General features: G+C 40.9%; 1 protein-coding gene across 1 annotated transcript; it reads left to right on the forward strand.

Moving 5' to 3' along the window:
* The first annotated feature begins 387 nt into the window (after positions 1-387).
* On the forward strand, positions 388-21,746 carry LOC126347151 (uncharacterized). The gene is made up of 6 exons (XM_050002246.1): positions 388-537; positions 2,970-3,149; positions 8,124-8,246; positions 12,139-12,255; positions 12,367-12,432; positions 20,460-21,746. The coding sequence occupies exons 1-6, from the start codon at positions 468-470 to the stop codon at positions 20,624-20,626; spliced, it is 723 nt and encodes a 240-aa protein (XP_049858203.1). The 5' UTR covers positions 388-467; the 3' UTR covers positions 20,627-21,746.
* The last annotated feature ends 945 nt before the right edge of the window (positions 21,747-22,691 follow it).

Raw genomic sequence — 22,691 nt, forward strand, 5'->3', positions numbered from 1 at the left:
ATTCAATCCTTTCGGCTTTTATTTTCCATTAATTTACGAGAAATTGCGGTGTTTTATTAGAGAGGTGCTTCTTCAATTTAGAGGGAACAAATGTTTGAAGATCGACAGCTACACATTGTCTTCGTGCTTATTTAGTTGTTAAGAAGTTGGCCAAAAGTAACATGCTCGGATAAATACTTTAAGAACTGACGATGTGACACATGTTAATCGTGGTGTTAATAAGAATAACGGTGATTACCACTCTCGTACGTGGACCAGAACTGGGGGTTTACAGCCTACTAGGTTCATAATGTTCTCAACTGCGAACATAACGACTTTGCTTACAATATGTTTAGTACGTGCTTATCAGAGTCTTGGCACTCCATGTCCACTTGCACGTCCAGTGTTATCGGGGTAATGCAAGTGTGCCCGCTTCAGAAAAGCAGTTCAGTTTTGACTGCGGGCGCAGTTGGCATCCTGCGCCAACCATGGCACCGTCAATTCTGACCTCCGTTGCAGCTCTCTTAGTCGCGCTGTGTTGTCCCGCTGCGGCCAATCGTAAGTTCTACCACGGCTGTCCCTGTACACTCCTCACGGTGTATAAGTTATTACACACTTTCTGAGCTATTGCTACTGTTGAAATGCGACTCTAAATAAGTATTGCATATTTTGAGTAATGGGTTGCCCCTGCAAGGAAGCAATCTTGTGGTCAATGGGGCACGCTGGTCTTGTACTCTGTCTCTAATGATCTCGTCGTTGTTAGGACGCTAAACACTTGTCTCCCTCCCTTCTTCCCTGTATGAGACTTAAACTACGACACACTGGAATTTAATATGTAAATTTTATGAGTTTGTATTTGTTAGTTTTTTTATGGCGTTATTAAAAGCAATGTGGATTTGGCATTGTAAATAAAAAGGCAAGGACTTACGAAGAGACGATCAGCGCCGAGATGTGAAACAGACTGGGTACCGAGTCTTTCAGTTACAGCGTAGTTACTTAGCATATGTTGCACGGCAAGCGGCGAAAAAGACTCAGTCTTTTTCAGAGACGATCTCAAGACCTTGAACTTGCGTAGATTATAAGTAAATATACCTGTCGAGCGTGGTGGATTAGCGCTAACGCGTGTGCCTGGGACTCGAAAGGTCGCGGGATCGAATCGCGGTTGTCCACGGAATATTTCAGTCTGCCTTTATAAATTTGCAGGAGAACTATCTGAACCATTTGAAATGATAATTGGCATTGGACAAGAGGATGGTGTATCCCATTTACTGTTTAACTATGTTATAGAAAAAAATTAAGGATCTGGAATTTGGAGCTAACAAAAAATAACAAAATTATACCAGTATTTCTGGGAAGGTAAGCAAATGGGATTAAGTTAAACTGTTTGGCTTTTCTGGATCAATATCAATACTGACATAAGTTGTTGCACAAGAAAAACTTCTGTAAAGAATGTCCAATACAACTGGTCTCAAAATTTCGGGTGAAGAAACTAATTTCATGACGTATATAAAATACATAGCAACACAAATAGGTAAAAACGGAGCGATTTAATAATTCTAAACGTCAGAAGGCATTTAAAAAATTTGCAGCATATTTGAGAATTAATCAAATGGATGGAATATATGGTTAAACTAATCGTATGTACAAGGTATGCATATCCAGAAATACAAAACTGAAACACTATACCAAAACTATAAGACCAGAATGTATATATGCTTCTGAATGTTTAAGGAGGAACAGACTACTGAAAAATAATGTTTTTTTATTCCAGTCTTTGATCACAATATCAAGTCTTTTGACGATGACCGGTTTCAATCCGTAATGACCATCCTCATATCTTTTCTACACCATGTCCTAAAGTGATAAGGCCTTAATGGCAAAGTCAAAACACATAAATATAATTGACGTTGCCATTATGGCCTTATCACTTCAGGACATGGTGTAGAAAAGATCTGAGGATGGTCATTACGGACTTAAACCGGTCATGTTGAAAATGTTCCAATGTGTGTGAAATCTTATGGGACTTAACTACTAAGGTCATCAGTCCCTAAGCTTACATACTACTTACGTAAATTATCCTAAGGACAAACACACACACCCATGTCCGAGGGAGAACTCGAACCTCCGCAGGGACCAGCCGCACAGTCCATGACTGCAGCGCCCAGACCGCTCGGTTAATCCCGCGTGGCAAACCGGTCATCGTCAAAAGAATTGATATTGTGGTCAAAGATTATATTTATATGTTTTGACGTTGCCATTATAGCCTTATCACTTTAGGACATGGTGTAGAAAAGATCTGAGGATCGTCATTACGGACTGAAACCAGTCATCGTCAAAAGAATTGATATTGTGATCAAAGACTGGAATAAAAAACATTTGACAGTATTGGATCACTGTTCGTATACGTGACTATGTCGCAACTGGTGAAAGAAAAGTAATGGATACTGTTCAACATACGAATGGTTGTATATCAGGTAGAAAGAAATCAATGATACCAAGGGTTGAAGAAATAAGAAAAGAGCCAGAAGAAAACAACATCAAAGAATAGGAAGAATAGGAAACAACGAGAAACACGTTTTCTATGAAAAAAATTATAACTTTAGAGGGCTTTCAAGTTAGAGTATAAAAACAGGAATGAATAAAGAAAGAAAAGGAAGTGAAACTGTTGCATGACATCAATTGATCAACGCAAATATTTAAAAAATGTTATACGAACAACCAGCAAATGGGCCCATCAGACGACCGCCTATTCCGTCTCCTTATCGCCTCCCATGAAGGGCGTTCCAATCAGTATCTTTGACTTACTTTTCAATTACAACTGCCGATCAGATATGCTCTGGCCAAATTTACATTCCAACCAGATCCTCTAGCCAGCCTCGAATTTGCTTTTCTCTTCCTATGGTAGTTCCGGGTTTCCCTGTAACGCTCGTACTGGTGGGAAGCGCCAGCCACCAGGCTCTGTTGGCCACCCCTAGCGACGACTGTTGCAGACGCTGCTCCAGCGCATGCGCCGTGGCCGTCGTGCGACCTGCTGTACAACTGGTACTGGTGCCGGGGGCACGACAAAGGCGGCATCATCTGCGCCAGCAGCGTCAAGCGCGGCTCCATCGAGCCGGTCGCCGTACTCTGGACACGCTCCCTCGAGTCGAGCAACAAAAGCCACATCCCAGGTACGTACGAGTATTTTGCACTGAGCCTTTAAACAGTTCCAGAGAGATTAAGTGTCACTACTCTCAGACACTCCTTTTAGTAACTGAATCAGACCTTGACCAGAACTCGACACATAGCGTTCTTTTGCTTTACCCATTGCGTTGCTGGGCACTGGTGAGGCCATTTTCATTAACAAACGCTCGTCATCAACATTCGGTCTTTCATAGTTGAAAGTTGGTGACCCGCTACACAAAACCTGTAAGGGGGGGGGGGGGGGGGGGGGTAGGACGTCAAACGGGCCGACATGGAGCAGGAGAGGCATCACAGGACATTTTAATTTCCAGTGTCCATACTTTTTCAAATAAATTCATAAAACTTTGTCAGCATCACCAGGAAGGATTCAGGATTTACACCCATTGCAGTGGAAGTTCGAAAACATAACAAAATAATTTTTTTTACGTGCGAAATTTCATCATTTTTTCACTTACTAATGGCTGCATTTGTTGCTATAGGTACACTTTTCTTCATAAGTTAGAGAGATTCTTCGATGAATTTTCCACAGCATACATACCATACTCACAGGTGTACGAAACTCTAGAATTTATTTAATTCATGAAAAACGAATGAACTGTTATATTTTAAGCTTCATGTTTAGAAAAAAACACATGTTTTATAGTTAATTACCTCAATTTTTACCACAGTTGAAATAGATTTGGAAAATTCTTGAGTTTCATACACCTTTAAGTATGGTTTGTGTGCTGTGCAAAAGTCATCGAAGACTCTCTCTTACTTCTGAAGAAAAGTGTACCTATAGCTCAAATGCTGCCATGAGTAAGTGAAAAAAATGATGAAATTTCACACGTAAAAGAAATTACTTCGTTATGTTTTAGAACTTCCACTGCTATGAGTGTGAATTCTGAATCCTTCCTGGTCATGCTGACAAAGTTTTATGAATTTATTTGTAAAAGTATAGACGCTGGAAATTGAAATTTACTGTCGTGCCTCTCTTGCTCCAAGTCGGCCCGTTTGACGTCCTATACCTTTAACAGTCTCAATTTTTCACGGTCTTCTGCTTCTCGGAGTTCTCCCATGTTTGGTGCGTATTCTCCTTTAGCTGGTCTATTCATCATCTCGGTGGTCTTCACTTCGATCTTATTTTGCCTTGGATGATCATCTTTTCAAAATTATCTTCCTGTCGTGAATTATGAGATCTAAGAACTGTAGGGTTCGCTCGAAACAGATACTGGACAATCTCTGCTCCATGCCGAGTTGTTGAAAGATCGATTTGTTGGTCCGTTTTTTTCATCCAAGATCTCAGCTTTATCATGTGCCTTAAAAATTACATTTATACAGAATATTTAAATTACGTAAAATTTGCTCTTTGCCTTTTTATACGAAATACTTTTACTATCGATGGTGGTAGGAAACTAACTGCAATACTAAACACGTAACTGTTATTCGCTCTGCATGTCAACACGTGGTACTGTTAAATACAATGAAATCTTTGCACTACAGTACCTCGCAATTAGCGCTCGCAACAAATAAAATGTTGTGCCTGTTACATTCTTCCAAAAGTCTCGTCTCTCCATCGAGTCATCTCAAATGATCCTCTGTCTCCAATTACCCATCAGGGAGCATGGCAAATAAAATTGCATTCTCTGTGCTGTAGGTCCGACATCCAAGTTCCTCACTCTGCCACACACACTGTCTCTCTCTGGCCGACGAATGCTTCCCTCGCTGGGCCAGACTTCAGTCAATGATAATACAACTTCTGGTAGCCAAAGAATATGTTACTACTCATGTGTTCAGCCTTGTGAAGGTGCTCATCGTGGTAAACATTACAAATAAACTGTCAAATGTCCGAAACAAACTATTATTTCACATGATATGTATATCTTTCGTAAGAGTTCATGATTTGAGATCATTTCATAAAGAGACGACACTTTTGGAAGAAGGTAACAGCCACAAAGTTTTATTTGTTGCAAGCGCTAATCGCGAAGTATTGTATTGTAAAGATTTCATTGTATTTAACGATACCTACGTGTTGACATCCAGGACGAATTACCAGTTATGTGTTTAGTATTGTAGTCAGTTTCCTGCCACCGCCATATTTGTTACACAAAGGCAAAGAGGAAATTTTATTTAATTTAAATATTCTGTTTAAAAGTAATTTTATGGTATATGACAATGCTGAGGGAAAGTTATTGTTCATGCTAGTTCGAGTTAATTTTCTGTTTCATAGAAAGGACTCAGTATAATTGCAGAATTCTTTCTCTAATACAAACACCTTTCATGTTGGTTGTTTTCTTCTCATCATAAAGCAGTCACATGTAAGAAGGAGCTTTATTCAAACGGACCTCGGCCGCCTAGATCTACGCACAAAAGTGCTTTAGTTACTTATCATGCTGAATTGAAACCAAATACCTACAGATTTTCATAAGCTGTTAACAGTTGCTTACGTAATTTTTGTATTAACTTACTTCACGTTATTTAGTGTATTTTATTCCATTTGTGCACAATGACATTCCCAAACAGTCATAGAATACATCATGAATATAATAATTGAACACAGTGAGTAGTGATAACAATTACTAAAAGAGGGATGTGGAAGGTGTTGGAAATACACAATTGTTAGAAACCACGCTGACATTCCCTTTGAGCGAGACAAAAGATCTGAATGTGAATGGCTGTATCCAGCGAAATTCATGACTCTCCATTACGAGACAAGCTTTCCAAAATTCCATTCGGTTTCGCATGGTGCAATAACGGCACTCACACTTGAATAGGTGCTGGGTATTTCTGCAAAATCTAAAAGAATGTAGTCTTCTAACTTTGGATTAAGATACTTATGGTCATGAAACCTTCCTGCAGTTTGTTGAAGATGTATATGCCAGAGCAATTCGCACTTTCATTAATGATGACAGTATGTGCTCCGCACACGCAGATCGTTGTACTGTCTCATGTTAACTAACTGAATGCAACCGTTCCTTTCTTTTATTTTTTTTTTAAAGAAAGAAGTGTATTATCAACAATATAGCTTACGAAGTAGATGTTGTACGATATCGGTGACAGGACCTCTAACTTCATAAAAAGTATACTACACGAGATTTGTGAAATAACACTAAACACAAATTGAAAACCTTGTTTTTGGACCAAAAGCTCTTTTCGTGAAATGTCAGTTCGCCGGATATGACATTGCAGAATTCAAAAAGTGGTAATCAAACCTCCTTATATGATTGGAAAACTCTAGTCATGGTGCATATTCTGAAAGAAAAATTTAATATTGATTCGTATAACACTTAAATATATTCACTGGATCATAATATCCGGGCTCAGAGAGAGCACAAATGTCATATAAGCAACTAATCGTAATCTTTAGAGGTAGATACAGTCAGATCAACCAGTTTGATCATTACAGTAGTTAGCGTACATTTGTTTTCTCTGCCAGGAGGCAGCTGGTTCGAATCCTGACGGCAGATGAACTTTTCATCACCAGGATATCTGCACCAAATTCAGAAGAGATGTCGGCGTACAGTTTCTTATTATCAGGCTATACGCCAACGTCCTGAATTTAATACCTAACCAAGAAGTGGGAGTACGTGGAAAAATGGGTCGTTGAGCGGCACTCCAACCAAAAGCGTCTTTCCGATGCGTATGACTGGGCAGCACGCTTCGGGGTGCGCATAGAACATTCAGTGTGGATTTCCTTGCTAGTTTAAAGCACAGAGAGGGACTTAGCCACTGAAGTGATTATGGCTGTCAGAAAGAAAACACAACAATTATTACGTTATTAACAAAAAAAAATGGCTCTGAGCACTATGGGACTCAACTGCTGTGGTCATTAGTCCCCTAGAACTTAGAACTACTTAAACCTAACTAACCTAAGGACATCACACACATCCATGCCCGAGGCAGGATTCGAACCTGCGAGACCCGTTATTAACAGACAGGTCTAGTTCTTCGAGCATATAAATTCATACAGGGAGAGTCAGAAGCATTGATAACAATGTGGCGCTTAACCCAGAGCTGTAAGTTACAAAGATAGGCAACGGCTGGAGTGTATAGCGTGGAACAGAGGCGGGGAGTACAAACTACACTTGCGCGACGTTGCAAAGAGGGCTCAGTACCTCTCAGTGCAAAATGCATCACACACCTCCCATCTTACTTCCACATCACTAGTAACGGTTGGATAATCCACTGCCGCTGCTAGAGAAAACACTCACTCACACACACACACACACACACTCACACATGCACGTACTCCTACGCAAAGTGGAGAAGAGTGACCTGTCTCAGTACTTCTGCAAGCCCGACCAAAAATGATGTCAAAATACGAGTTACAGCTAATGACTATTTATTTCTGAAGTCATGAGTACTAAATCAAAGTATCGAATACTGAGCCTCCAAAAAATGTAAATGCAACGGTAAAGACATAAACCAAGAATAAATAACGTCCTGAATGCTCCCTGTTGTTCTGTGCGTTTTATTCCAAGTAGACACGCGAAACACCGATTGACATAAAACCGACAAACTGCACACATACTAGCATCTGAGAATTCAGGCGCTTGTCACTAGGCACATAAAAGTAGCGTAGGATGTCTACAGTAGCAGAGGAATAAATCACTTATCTACAGTGTCTGTTGATTCTTTCGTAGCTCATGTACTACTCGTAATCTGTTTGGCCGTTTTTTTCCTGGCAGTATTAGTTCTCAATATACTAATACAGATATTTCCGAATGTAGTTGATTATTCCTTGTAACATAGGAGTTTTCATCTATAGTAGAGCTAGGTGCACGAGAAACGTTCATACGTCAGCACGAAATATCTAAATCATGAATCGTCGAACATCATAGCTCCCTCATTTACATGAGATCATCTGTTATCAGGTACCTGCCCTCACAAAATTAGTCGTAGAGCTTGTTTTTATCCTATGATGACACTTGTTACAGCAATGAATGTGGTGTTTTATATGAGATATACATTTCTTTTTACAGGGCAGGATGAGTTTGGAATGATATACAATTTTATCAACTACGCAGGACAACTAAAATTTACGCTGAGATTTTGTTCTAAATCGGACACAACGAAGACAGAACCCATTGAATGGCATCACGAAGGTAATGATTTTTCTCTTTTTTTGTTAATACGCTGTAATGGACGTAGTACTGATATAAGAGTGACAGCAGCTTCATTGGATTTTAGAGTTTATGGATCAGAATACAAGAGACAATTTTGGATACTTCAAACGGTCACATCCAAGAAATTTATGCAACAATTTGAGTTCAAATGGGAGAGAGCTCCTGATCCCCTTTGTAACCCTGTGGGAAGTGTATTTGGTTTCGAAGTATGATCTCCGTATGGGAATGAGATGTAATTAAATCTCACATTTGACAGGATGTCAAATTGTTCGTGCTTGTGTGCAAGCTTGTGAAGAATATGAGTGCCTGAAGAATGTTTGGGAGTATGCGTGTTTCCGATATCTTATTTTTATTTGAGATATGTGTACTCGATATGGCGAAAGAAGAGCCCTAATAAATGGCGGCATTGGTGTCAGCTTTCGAACGCGAGATGCCAAAGGCGGCCGTCACTACCGCCTCAGAGCCGTAATCGTCTAACGCTGTGGCAACACAGGCTTTGCTGTAGACACGTAAACAAAACTGGGTTACGCAGTTGCTTGTGGTCGTACGAGAAACAGCCCTCGTCTTTAGTGCTGTGGAAGTTGTTTTATGCCTATTTTTTATTTGATTGAGCTAATATATTTATCAAGTAAAGAAGATGATTGTGAAACATCATAAATAGTACCGCTACCGAATTAAGATTTGAGACAAATAAGAGTATCAGCAAGCGTCAAATTTCTTCTCTATGATTAATAACAGTAACATTGTTATGAGCTAGCATACTTAAGAAATTATTAAATTCTGCACGAAACCATGCGCTAGTTAACTACGTTTGATAGCTCTTGGAAACATAAGTAAAAGGGTCAGCATTACGGAAATAAACAGATATTAAACTATCGAAAATCAGATTATATTGCAGAGGATAAATTCAAATGAAAGTTTTTATTAATGTGCGAGGCACACTGTTGGGATTGGGCGACGTTAACACTACGTTACTTCTTGAGTGTTATCGAAACTATCTCTTCGAACAATATATCAAAATATCCAATGTATACGAGTATCGTAACATAAACAACGGGGTACAAGAAGGTACCACATGTTTACCGTTTCAAAAAAGTTAGCTCCATTTGGTTGGTTCTTAATTACATGATGTGATTCGCGAATCCTATTCTCAGCAGGCTGAAAACTGTTGGAGGAACTCTACTCGCAAATGAGAACTGTATATATAACGTTATAGTCAGGTTTTGTTTGCCACTAATATTTAGTTTCAATCGGTGATACAGCTACAAGGAGCTTCAATAATAGCTTATGATTCTGGATTTTTCTACAGACTAACTGGATCATTATAGAGCGAAAGTAATCACGTTTTCTTCTTCCAGATTTTTTTAAAAGATAATCGTTATGTGGGAGACCTGCTCACTTAATTCGATTTGGGCTCAAACGCGCTGCTGCAAGTCAGGCACGATTTCTTCATCTGCGGTACGGTTTCTTATTCCGAGCTCATTCTATACAGTCCGCTGGATAGCGTACTGACTCTGATAAAATCCTGGAAGAAAACTAAAGAGCTGTCAATTGCTGCAAACAAATAATTCGTGCCCCACACGCTTCATCTATTGCCATCGAAATGAGCCATTGGAGAGGACTCTTTAACTTCGTTAGAATTGTGCGGCCGTGTTTCCTCTTGTTGGAAATTTCTGCGGCTTCCTGAGCCTCTCTATCGCTCTGTGGAGTTGAACTTTTTTCCAGCAATACAAGGCACACTAATCCACTGAAATGTCTTAAATTGCTTTCTGAAACACTTTTGACGAAGCAAGTTGAGCATCCAACCTCATCTGCTATGTCTTTCTGTCTCCCTAAATTTTCTAATTTTTTTATCTAATCTATGACGATGAGAATATGATAGTTCATCTAGTACCCAGCAAGGGCATAGTAATTTCATATTCATAAATAGGCTTAGTCCCATTGAGTTTCATTGCTCGTTACATACTACTTGCTAATATAGATGCAGTGATCTAATCAACACAGAAACTTTGTTAATTACGAAATATGGTTAACTGAAAACGTTAATACAGAACGCATTTACATATTTGGTGAGCGGTAGGAAACATATTTCAGTGTATTTGAAAGTGCATGTCTCCAACTTCTCCATAATGTATCTAAAATTGTCCGATACTAATTACCTTCCGAATTTACTACCAGTAAAGCTTTAGACCATAGCTAATTCCAGTTACAAATTATGTCAAAATTACTGTTAGATTCTGAACTTCGGCAGTACAATTTCCTTGATATACTTTTTTGTGTTTCATTTGACGTGCAGCACGTGTTAACTAAATCACTAACTAGAAAGTTCATTATTTTGAGAGTCATGAAACTGTTTTTCACTGAAAAAATACGGCAACCAGCCACTTTTTAATGCGTTTTTTTTGTTTACACCAATATGCATTTCGGGTTTGCACCCATCTTCAGCTGGCAAATTACATGGATCTTCAGTTACTACAGTAGTACAATCTCGACAGCAGTTTGGATGCTGCAGCAGGCATTCTCCTCTCCTTGTTTTTTCCTGGCTTTTCTTCTTTTTTGCAACGACACAAACACTTTTTATCACGTATTTTGCACAGGCGCACTGCGTTATCCGCCATGTTGTCGACAACGCAGTGCGCCTGTGCAAAATACGTGATAAAAAGTGTTTGTGTCGTTGCAAAAAAGAAGAAAAGCCAGGAAAAAACAAGGAGAGGAGAATGCCTGCTGCAGCATCCAAACTGCTGTCGAGATTGTACTACTGTAGTAACTGAAGATCCATGTAATTTGCCAGCTGAAGATGGGTGCAAACCCGAAATGCATATTGGCGTAAATAAAAAAAACGCATTAAAAAGTGGCTGGTTGCCGTATTTTTTCAGTGAAATATCATTATTCACGGCCACGGAGCCCAACAGTCCAAATAAAATGGACAAATTGTTAATGAAACTGTTTATTTAAGATGGCTGCCATCAGTTATGAGTAATGTAAAACATATTGTTCTTAGGTTAAACTATATGTGGACCTATATCACATCTGAAGTCAGTCTACGGCTGAGAGTAAAGGGGGAAACACCTATGTCTTGTGTAATGAGCAATGTGCCTTAGTCCGGTAACTAACATTCTAGAATATTCGCATATTGCGCGTACAGTTCGTTTTCTTCACTGGTGGTTTTAATTTATGACATCTGTGACAGTAATTACTGATTAATTCCGAGTGAGAACTTATTAGAGGAACACGCAGATTATTGACTCCTATGATCAATGTCTGGTTATCAGGCCAATGTTGGCGGACTTACTGATCACTTTTATTCACTATCTTAATTGTTTCGAGTTCCTTAAATTGTATGAGGACAGTGATAATGTGAATTGATGCGTTTAATTTTTGCCATATGTGAATTGTTTTGAACCACGGTACTGTGTTGTGCGATTAGTGCACTAGGACAATTTAACAGTTTATGAACCAGTATAGTAGGTAACAACCTGCTTTACTTTAATTCGAACTATATGTGAGACCGGAAACTGGCCATATCACTGAATAATTTACACCAAGGTTGTGATTAAAATGTTTTCTGTGTATCTCTGGTATTGCTTATAGACTATTAGCAGAACCGAGATCTTTCAGCCAGTTCTGGAATCAGCGGAGCTACCGAGAAGAACATGGTTTGAACTTCATTCAATGAGAGATCATTCGTAAAAAGTCCAGAGAAATGGTTGAGAAAAAGTTTCTTTGAGGAGAGGCTGCCAGGAGACGTACTATACCCTAGTGATGAAAATTCGACAACACCATAGAACAGTGATACATTAGGACAAGGACCACGTCTGAGAGTCAGTGTGTATGAAAACATACGTTGAAATGAGAATCTGTAACTTCGCAGATCCTCCGCCATGCAAAAAGAACTGGTACAACTGCGATCTGGTGGACGACAGGATCTCGTGCCAGCTGAGACTGTGTCCATGGTCTCACGAACCACTGCTGCCGGCGTCTGGGAAGGGTAAGTTCTGGGGGCTACAGCGAGACTCATTTGTAATTCTAAACACTATAGTTATGAACAAGGATGTTTTCTATTTTTAAATTATGTATTATTGTTTATATTTATTTGCAGTCAGCGATTGGTACGGCTGTACAAAACGTGACAACCAGGTTGATTGTTACCTCAGCAGTCTTGGTGGTAAGTCTACATCCCAATTCCTCAAAAGTTTCTAAACACAGGAATAACTTAAACAACTTTAATGTTAGAAGACACATATTCCAAAACCGAATGCTTGCGATACAGTTGACCTGACGTGCCTCTTGCAAAGTGATGGTTAATTGAATAATTTAAAATGAAAGTATTCTGTATATGAGCCTTTTGGTTGTACAGCAATGCCAAATGTAAGGATATGAGGTGTGAATATTGAGGAGCACAAGGCTTGTGTGTTAATACACGTTCTCCAATCAGAAAGCGCAGTTCTTTGAAAACATGGTTAAAAGTACTATCTGTTGCTTCTGTGTCGTCTGCAAAAATAGTGCCAACCTTGCCCTTTTATGTTCAGTAGGAGGCTAGTCAAATACGTAAGTAAGAGAAGTGGTCCCAAAAATTGAACCATGCCGAAAATACTTTGTGGTATCCTCTCAGTCATTAAAAAATATTTTCCCCTTCGAGAATTGATTTAATTATTCAGCATAACATATTGCATTCTTTTTATAATATATGATTATAACAAGTTGTTTCTAATCCCATCTGTTCGAGAAAACTCAAAACTTTTCTATGTGAAGTTCATGTATTGTGGTGTCAAGGAGAACGGAGGGGAGTTGTGGTTCACTGGAGTGTGTGGAGGAGTAGGCGATGATTTTAGCCATAAATAGGCATAGTGTAATGCACTTTCAGTAAGCAGACAACAGAAAAAGTGCGTTCAACCCCAGACCCACGTAGACTGGTGAAACCACGCCCCTGAAAGTGCTTCTCAAACAAGCAGCCCAGCAGTAAGCACTCTTGGCCGTTGCTGAGTCATGATGGCTTGACACTGTCCTAAGTCAGTTGATCAGGGAGCAGCAAGCTGGTGATAAGCCTGATGGGTGACGACGGTGACATCTGAATGTCGAACCCTGGACCGATGTCTGGAACGTTGTTCTGGTGATGTTGAACCCCATCAGCACTGAGCTTGGGGAACCTCATACCTCATCCTGTACGTTGGACTATGAAGCGGCGGCAAGATCACCATCTGGCAGTCTCATGGAGATGGCGGCTGAGAGAAAACGATCTGATTCTTAGCGTGTCAGGGAGCGCTCGTTGGCTTGCAGCCCAGCTGTTTTGATGATAGGTTGCTTCAGAAGGGAGTCAGTGATCCCATGGCAGAGACTGCCACACAATGGTCGTTGTCACGTAGGCACGCCACTCCTCGGCTGGCTGAGGGCTATGCATTCAACAAAAGGGGGCTTGTTACTGTGGAAGAGAGGCACGGCTGCATACTTCAGTGTCGAAGTAACTGCCTAAAGACTGGACATTGCCTGGGAAACTGGGTCGCTATTAGGAAGCTGCTGAAATGGTGAAATGTTATATTGGCTGGCTGCAACCCACATCGTGGATGTGGAATGGGCTTCTGCCTGGGGCCTTGTCATGACATTTCCTCCCTCCTAGGAATAATTTGCCCTACCAAATTCATACTCTGACAGAAGCACCAATATATTTACAAATGTTTACACTTCGCATTCTCCTACTCTAGTCTAAAGTAACGACTCATAATCATCCTACAACTTCTAGTGACTTTTTCCTTTTATATTTTAAAGAGGTTCAAATGGCTCTGAGCACTATGGCACTTAACATCAGAGGTCATCAGTCCCCTAGAACTTAGAACTACTTAAACCTAACTAACCTAAGGACATCACACACACCCATGCCCGAGGCAGGATTCGAACCTACGACTGTAGTGGTCGCGTGGTTCCAGACTGAAGCACCTATAACCGCTCGGCCACAGCGGACGGCCCTTTTATATTTACGCTGTGTTCATTGTCTCACTCCTATCAAACACGAACAATGAGTCTATAGGTCCAGGTTTGCACTACTTTACTGCTACTCTTCCTTTTTAGGCCGTTAGCAGCTGTGTCATTCCACATACAGGATGGAGATCAGAAAGGCATTCTATCACTGTAACCCCACTAATCTTACCCACATTTGTAGTATCTTCCTCGAAATCACTGATTATGAATAACTAGTAAGAAGACATGAACAACATTTAGGAAGGGAGGAAGGCTGATTAGGATTTAATGTCCTGTCGCCGTCGAGGTTAGTAGAGACAGAATAAGAGCTCAGAATGTTTCAACGATGGGGAAGGAAGCTGCCGGTGCTATTTCAAAGGAACCAACCTGGCATTTCCCTGAGCGATTTAGGAAAATCATAGAAAACTTGAATGAGGATGACCCTTCGCGAATTTCAACCATCATTTCCCTGACTGCAAGTCCAGTGTGTTAACCACCACACCACTTCGCTTTGTGTAGGTAAACATTATTATGCGCTCTTCCAGCGCTCAAGGCCAAACCACCACAGGCGGTTTCACTCCCTTCAACCTGTGTTCCTTAATACCACACAGTAATTATACTTCGTCATAACTCCCAATACCTAAGAAGTTCTCCCGTAATATTATTTCCTTAGCTTGGATAGATATCTTAGGCGGATTTTGTGGTATCGTGCACAATGTATCGCGAGGGACCTGGAGCAATAGAACTGATGATATCACAGCCAATAACTCACATCGAATCAGTGGTATTGCAGCCCCTTGTCGCTCTGAGCTAGTGATGCATAATGCGAAGAAAGGAAAGCCTAAACATAGAGTATTTGCTCCATGTTCTTCTTTTTCAGCGCTGTACCACTGTCTTATTAGAAGTAAATAGCATTCACTATCTGTTGATCTAGTACTCATCAAACTACCAAACAGCATGTTCTTCGCTACGATTGCACGTTCGAATCCTTCCGCAGGCATGGATGTGTGTGATGTCCTTAGGTTGGTTAGGTTTAAGTAGTTCTAAGTCTTAGGGAACTGATGACCTCAGAAGTTAAGTCCCATAGTGCTCAGAGCCATCTGAACCATTTTTTGTGTGTTCTTCGTCATCTAATGAGTCCATATTCTTCTTTGTCAGCACTGTACCACTGTTTACATGTACCTTATTAGAAGCAAATAGCATTCACTAGCTACTCATCTAGCGGTCTTCATACTATCAGACTGCATGTTCTTCATCATCTAATGATTATCTCATTTACTGCCATACACTTTAATGGTTTATAACTTTTATAACACTCACTCTGATTGGTACAGGCATGTCACATAAACTGGTACAGACTACTAAATTCCTTGTTCTTCATTTACAACAAGCCCATCTCGCATTTGCCTGTTATTTACATTGACCTTGATTGTCTTAGTATCCACAGCATTCCTTATTTAGCCAAGCATTTTCTCTGTACCGCCGGGCATATGTCAGTTTGCCAAGATAGCCATGCAATTTGGTCCATGGGGCTGTGTACCCGGGAAAATTACGTAGGGTACACTCAAGTGGTATCATCGTTTCATCGCTTAACCCCCTCCCAGATACTGTAACAGAGTGTAGACCCTGACATAGTAGGAACAGGACGAGAGGAAGAGAAAAAACCCAAGGATTCAAGGATGCTATAAGTGTTGTAAGTCATGCACTTCTTGCTGCTTACTTCGCTGCTGCTACACATCTTGAACCACTGTTGCAGCCCTTCGTTGTCCACCACTTCAGTCTCTAAGGGATCCCACTTCTGACAACAAAAGTAATGGTGTCAGAGACAACAGAGTAGGCGAGGGTTCTCTGCTGGAGGTGGATGTGGCCATAGACGATGCAGGCAGCCAAATGTTGTAAGAGTTACATATTGTCAATCATAAACAGATGTTATGCAATGCACCTGCAGTAAGCAGACGACAGGTAATGAGTGTTGGACCCTGCAGCCAGGCACACCAGTGAGACCAAGCTGCTGTAAGTGCCGTAGACAGGGCACTCCAGTAGTGAGTTACCTGGGCTGTTGCTGGGTTTGACAGCATCCCGTCTTGGGTGGCTAGAGTGCATTAGGCCAATGGCCACCCCGGTGAGAGACAGTGATGATGTACAGCTGTCGAACTCTGGACAGAGAACTAGACAACTGTGTTTGACAGCTTTGGGCCCAACAAGCACTTTGGAACTGGAAGGATCTCAGCTCATACACTAATGATGATACAGCAACAGGATCCCTGGTTGGCAGTCTAGTGGAGGTGGTGGCTGAGTGAGGACAACCTGATTGCTTGGCTATCAGGCTGTGGTCGTCGGTTCGTAGCTCAGCTACGTCAATGGGAGCTGTGCCAGTTTTTTTGGCAGTCCAGCGTCCGAGACTGACAGCAGCAGGTGTTGATACATAGCCTAGCCATGCAGATGACCTGCCTGGCAGACCCAGGAATATAAGTATATCCAAAGGGGTTTGATAATGTGGAAAACAAGCACTGCCACATACTTCCTGAAGACTGGTCATACCTGGAAATGGCGAAATCCTGCATTTCCTGGTTGCAACTCGTGCCCTAAGTAAGGCTCAGGGCACCAGCCTAGACTCATTCCATCACATATGATATATCAAATGTCTCGGAAATATAAAAAAATATTTTGTTATTTGGCGACTAATTATAAAATCCGGTCTAAGTGCCAAAAATAAAAAATTTCGTTTTATTGTCAAAATATGTCCTATGTGCCTAACCTTCGTCGGTAAAAACCAGGCCATCTAGTAATCAGTATGGAAGTGGTTTAAGAAATTGCCACCAGAATGCGCCAGGTGCTAAGTGTCACTTGTTCTGAAACAAAATCGGGGCCACATGCCCGTGCTGTTATTTTTAGTTTGAGATTCGATTTTGCTCAAGTTCCAGTGCTTTGTCCTGTCTTTTGTGTTTACTATTATGGTTTAAGTGATAGATGAAACAAGAAAACGTCGGAAAGGGGATGAAGGTAGTGTTTCCCAAATAAATAAGAAACTACAGGGTGTTTCAAAAATGACCGGTATATTTGAAACGGCAATACAAACTAAACAGGCAGCGATGGAAATACATCGTTTGTTGCAATATGCTTGGGACAACAGTACATTTTCAGGCAGACAAACTTTCGAAATTACAGTAGTTACAATTGTCAACAACAGATAGCGCTGCGGTCTGGGAAACTCTATAGTACGATATTTTCCACATATCCACCATGCGTAGCAATAATATGGCGTAGTCTCTGAATGAAATTACCCGAAACCTTTGCCAACGTGTCTGGTGGAATGGCTTCACATGCAGATGAGATGTACTGCTTCAGCTGTTCAATTGTTTCTGGATTCTGGCGGTACACCTGGTCTTTCAAGTGTCCCCACAGAAAGAAGTCACAGGGGTTCATGTCTGGCGAATAGGGAGGCCAATCCACGCCGCCTCCTGTATGTTTCGGATAGCCCAAAGCAATCACACAATCATCGAAATATTCATTCAGGACATTAAAGACGTCGGCCGTGCGATGTGGCCGGGCACCATCTTGCATAAACCACGAGGTGTTCGCAGTGTCATCTAAGGCAGTTTGTACTGCCACAAATTCACGAAGAATGTCCAGATAGCGTGATGCAGTAATCGTTTCGGATCTGAAAAATGGGCCAATGATTCCTTTGGAAGAAATGGCGGTCCAGACCAGTACTTTTTGAGGATGCAGGGACGATGGGACTGCAACATGGGGCTTTTTGGTTCCCCACCAGTTCTGTTTATTGACGAAGCCGTCCAGGTAAAAATAAGCTTTGTCAGTAAACCAAATGCTGCCCACATGCATATCGCCATCATCAATCCTGTGCACTATATCGTTAGCGAATGTCTCTCGTGCATCAATGGCAGCGGCGCTGAGTGGTTGCCGCGTTTGAATTTTGTATGGATAGAGGTGTAAACTCTGGCGCATGAGACGATACGTGGACGTTGGCGTCATTTGGACCGCAGCTGCAACAAGGCGAACGGAAACCCGAGGCTGCTGTTGGATCACCTGCTGCACTAGCTGCGCGTTGCCCTCTGTGGTTGCCGTACACGGTCGCCCTACCTCTCCAGCACGTTCATCCGTTAAGTTCCCAGTCCGTTGAAATTTTTCAAACAGATCCTTTATTGTATCGCTTTTCGGTCCTTTGGTTACATTAAACCTCCGTTGAAAACTTCGTCTTGTTGCAATAACACTGTGTTCTAGGCGGAGGAATTCCAACATCAGAAAAATCCTCTGTTCTAAGGAATAAACCATGTTGTCCACAGCACACTTGCACGTTGTGAACAGTACACGCTTACAGCAGAAAGACGACGTACAGAATGGCGCACCCACAGACTGCGTTGTCTTCTATATCTTTCATATCATTTGCAGCGCCATCTGTTGTTGAAAATTGTAACTACTGTAATTTCGATAGTTTGTCCGCCTGAAAATGTACTGTTGTCCCAAGCATATTGCAACAAACGGTGTATTTCTATCGCTGCTCGTTTAGTTTTTATTGCCGTTTCAAATATACCGGTCATTTTTGAAACACCCTGTAAGAGCCGTCAGAAAATCATATGAGAACAATACGAAAATTACTGTGCCTCAAAAACAACCTCGACCTGATGAGATAACTGTATATGATAACTTTAACGCCTTAGGGCTAAGGCTTTTTTGAAGAACTTCGTCTGATTATCATTCTTCTGCGGCATGTTAAGCTAACTTAGGTTTAGATTATGCAGACCCCGTTAAGTTATGTTTTACTTGGTTCCTGGACTATAGTAGACCTACTAACTGTGCAGATTAGCAAACAGGTTATTCGCAGCAGTAACAAATTATTTAATGCCTCTAATTCCCCTGTTTGTTTGTTGTACGACGTTGGGAACTTTAATAGTGGACACTATTTATTTACAGCTCGTACAAAATAAATTCGTGTTTAGAAGTTTCACTGACCTTCAAAGTAGCCACTAGTACTGTGTATAGCCCGTTGCCAGCCATGTGGAAGTCGTAGGATACTCTTCGCAGTGCCAGTTACGTTGGCAGTTCGAGCGGCCCGGTCTATTGCCCGACGAATTCGTAGCAGTTCTGAAGCGAATGCCGTGAACTGTTTCCTTCAGTTTAGAAATCGAGTTGAACTCACAAGGGCTTAAGTCAGGGGAGTGCAGCAGGTGGTATAGCACTTAGGAGCCCATCAGTCAAACAAATCAGTAACAGCTTGCACAGTACGTGCTTGAGCATTGTCCTGCTAAATTATGGCCAGGTCCTGCAGAAAGTGTCATCACTTCTGTCTCTAAGCTGGTCGTGGGTTGTGTTCCAAAAATGAATAGCATAGAGGTTATTATCCTTCCCAAACCCCTTTATTTACAGATATAAGTGGTAGGCTTAGCCCGGTTTTTATGTTAGAGAGGTTGGCACATAGCCCTGTTCTTGTTTTGCTCCATCAACAATTTTTTGTTGTTGTTGTTAAATGTTTTACAGTAACTTTACTCTAAAAATGTTTGTAGATTAACTGTCTTCGTTTGTTTAGGCTATAGAAAGAAGAATAATATCAAAAAGTAATTTTTTCTGGAAGTTTTTTGCGATTTCCTTAATACAGCAGTTGTGGCACTTACCACGGATTTTATGATTAGTCGATATTTAAGCTAGTAATATTCTGTGAGTAAATGAAAATGTTACATTCTTAGTAGAGAATTACTTCAATTTGCAACATTGTTTCTATTTAAGTGTGACACCACTCTTCATTACTTCCTCAAAATTTTGCAAAAATCATATAGGTGTCAGTAAGGAAATGTATATGATTATTTCTTACAAAGAGATTTCACAATGGCATGTTTCCAGCTGTCAGTAAAATAGCCTATGATACTAAAACCTTAGATATACTATTAAGAAAATGGATTACTTCAGGATTACTGTCTGAAATTTCGTCAACACCACATGAATTGCTGTTTTTGAGGTCGTCTTAGTAGTTGACAGTAGGGAAAACTAGGTCCTGGAAGAATATATAAATCGAGAGAATCCACCAGCGTGCTTATAAGGTAAGAGGTAATACCGGACACAGAAAAATTTTTCTTCAATGCTAAGTTAATAAATGGAAAGCTAAGTTAAGCACTTTAGGGACTTGGTTGCAGATGATTATGAAAAGTAGATTACGTAAGTATAAATTTCATGTATTTTTCTGATGTGATAATACTCTATTTTCTACGTCTGTCCGCATCATTTCAGAGCGCAAGAGTCGTCCTCACACCTGGAAGCACGTGCTGTACCCCGAATTCCACCACGAATTCCTGCCTCACCACGAACACCCTGGTATGCCGCCCGAGTTCCATGGCCCAATGATGGAACCGGTTCATGAGTTACCTCCTCCACCACCACCAGCCTGGAAGCACTGACTGAAACCGTAATGGCTGCGCTTCTTCTAGTACTTTGAAGCCGAAATGCTATCTCCGAAAAGCCAACGGAGATCTCGAAACCAAATATTCAGTACCGCAACGCTAGACTTTAAGTATAAATGGCAACATTTGAAATAAATATAAGTTAACGTCAAGCCAGTGTCTTTCTTCCTGTGATACTGTTAGATGCACATACATATCCGTCAACTGCCGAATAGTTGCAACATGACTAAGCTCAAGTCATGTTACTATCACAGACGAAACACCATAGGTAAGGCATGTCATGGAAGCTACCTCGCCTGACACTTACGTACAGGGTGGTCAGAAACATTCTGAAAAGCTTGTAAGGGTGTTACAGAGTAAGCTGCGTTGTGAAACAATTATTCAGAAAAAATACCATACGTTGCTCCGTTCCCGAAATAATCAGAATTGAAGTTAACCGGTCAGGCTGTTGCGGCGCCCAAATTCAAATATTGTCAGTTGTTCTCATAGCGTATACGATAGCACACGAGACTGCTCAGCGTTTCATTTGGATTCGATCCTTATTGCCGTCCGATGTTCAGTTTTAGTATGGCTCTCTTGGTCGGCTTTAGGAAGCCAAACGAAAAACGTCTTTGGCAATACAGTGCTCACAATGGGCTGAGTGGCTTATTCACTGCTAACCAATCCGTCAACCGGCGCAGCGTATCGAATTTTTTTCTTAACATTTATTTCTCAGCAGAACCTACCGTGCGACACCTTAACAAGTTTTGCAGACTGTTTCTGACCATCCTGTATTGCTACTGCATCAGTTTCGTTTGAAATTTTTGCAATAAAACAAACATTTTACTTATTGAACTTTTAAAATATTTTTGTATCCACGTATACGTCTCTTAAGTTTATTTAGTACAGTAACTGAATTATCTGAAGCATTAATGTGACTGTAATAGAATTAAGATATTTGAAAATATCTACGTGTCATTGATTGAACACTTAGCAGGAATTGTAACTGCTGATGACAGCTGAATATAAAGAATGAAGAAATGTTACTCAAAAAATTCATGAATCTATAAAAGACTAGTTTTGTAGTTTTTGTTAGCTTACTACAATAACTTGGAAATATTTTAATACTCTAAAAAAACTATTCGATACTTCAGTAAGTCAAAGTACTCAGGGAACGAGTGTAGAGGAACAGAGGCAGGAAATCTGCACTGCCATTCCAGCCAGTGTCCTAGTGAATGTGGTTTGCCGTTGCCTTCATCCGGCCTGTATGAAGTGTCGAGTGTGTATCTGTGTCTTGTAGATGAGTGTTATGAGTGCTTGTACAGAGTGCGAGACGACAACTCGAGCTAACCAACCATTCGATCTTTCAATAATCTTTTTTGGTTTGACCAACTGAGTGACATATTGCTCCCCATGAACTGATATACAGACAGGAATCTGCTGGGCAATGGATCGATTAACAGAGAAATTGAACCGTTGGAAATGAGTCACTGGTGTCAGTTCTCACAAAATCTTTAAGGATCAATAATTGGAGAGGGTCAACTACCTACTGAAATGAAGGTTTTGGTCAAGAGTAACACCAATTTTATTTACTCTTTGCGAGCACAAATATGAAACAATGGAAAGCTGCACATTGATATGAATAACAATTACGGAAAAAACCAAAATGGATGGCAGTTATTGAACAGAAAAACAGTTAAACTGAAAATTAGTTCGGCTGAACAAGGCCCACAAGGGACAGGTAAGTTGTGAGTAAACATCATACCGACAGGTCGTTTCTAAAATTCATAACCTTTGCAGGATGCACAATGATTGGTGTTCATTCCACATGCAAATGGCCAAACCCGCTTCGTAATGGATGTGTCCTTGATTACAAGACTAGACTGACTGCGCTGCATAACTGTACTCATTGCGAAACGAATAGGGTAGAAGCCTGCCTCTGCTGCAGCCTGCCGGCAGCAGCAGCTCGTCTGTAATGATGCAATGAGCTGATTCTTGAGACAGGAGGATTCGGCTCTTGCCATGGCTACAAGCCAAGTCTGCCCACTTCCATGTCTACACCCAGAGTGTCCCAAAATTTTAG

Source organism: Schistocerca gregaria, chromosome 1 (genome assembly GCF_023897955.1).
Source record: "Schistocerca gregaria isolate iqSchGreg1 chromosome 1, iqSchGreg1.2, whole genome shotgun sequence".
Lineage (NCBI taxonomy): Eukaryota > Metazoa > Arthropoda > Insecta > Orthoptera > Acrididae > Schistocerca > Schistocerca gregaria.

Excerpts from the sequence above, each read along its gene's own strand:
- LOC126347151 (XM_050002246.1), top strand. The coding sequence starts at position 468 with ATGGCACCGTCAATTCTGACCTCCGTTGCAGCTCTCTTAGTCGCGCTG. Across the intron at positions 3,150-8,123 it reads CAACAAAAGCCACATCCCAG|GGCAGGATGAGTTTGGAATG; the intron begins GTACGTACGAGT and ends TTCTTTTTACAG. Across the intron at positions 8,247-12,138 it reads CATTGAATGGCATCACGAAG|ATCCTCCGCCATGCAAAAAG; the intron begins GTAATGATTTTT and ends GTAACTTCGCAG.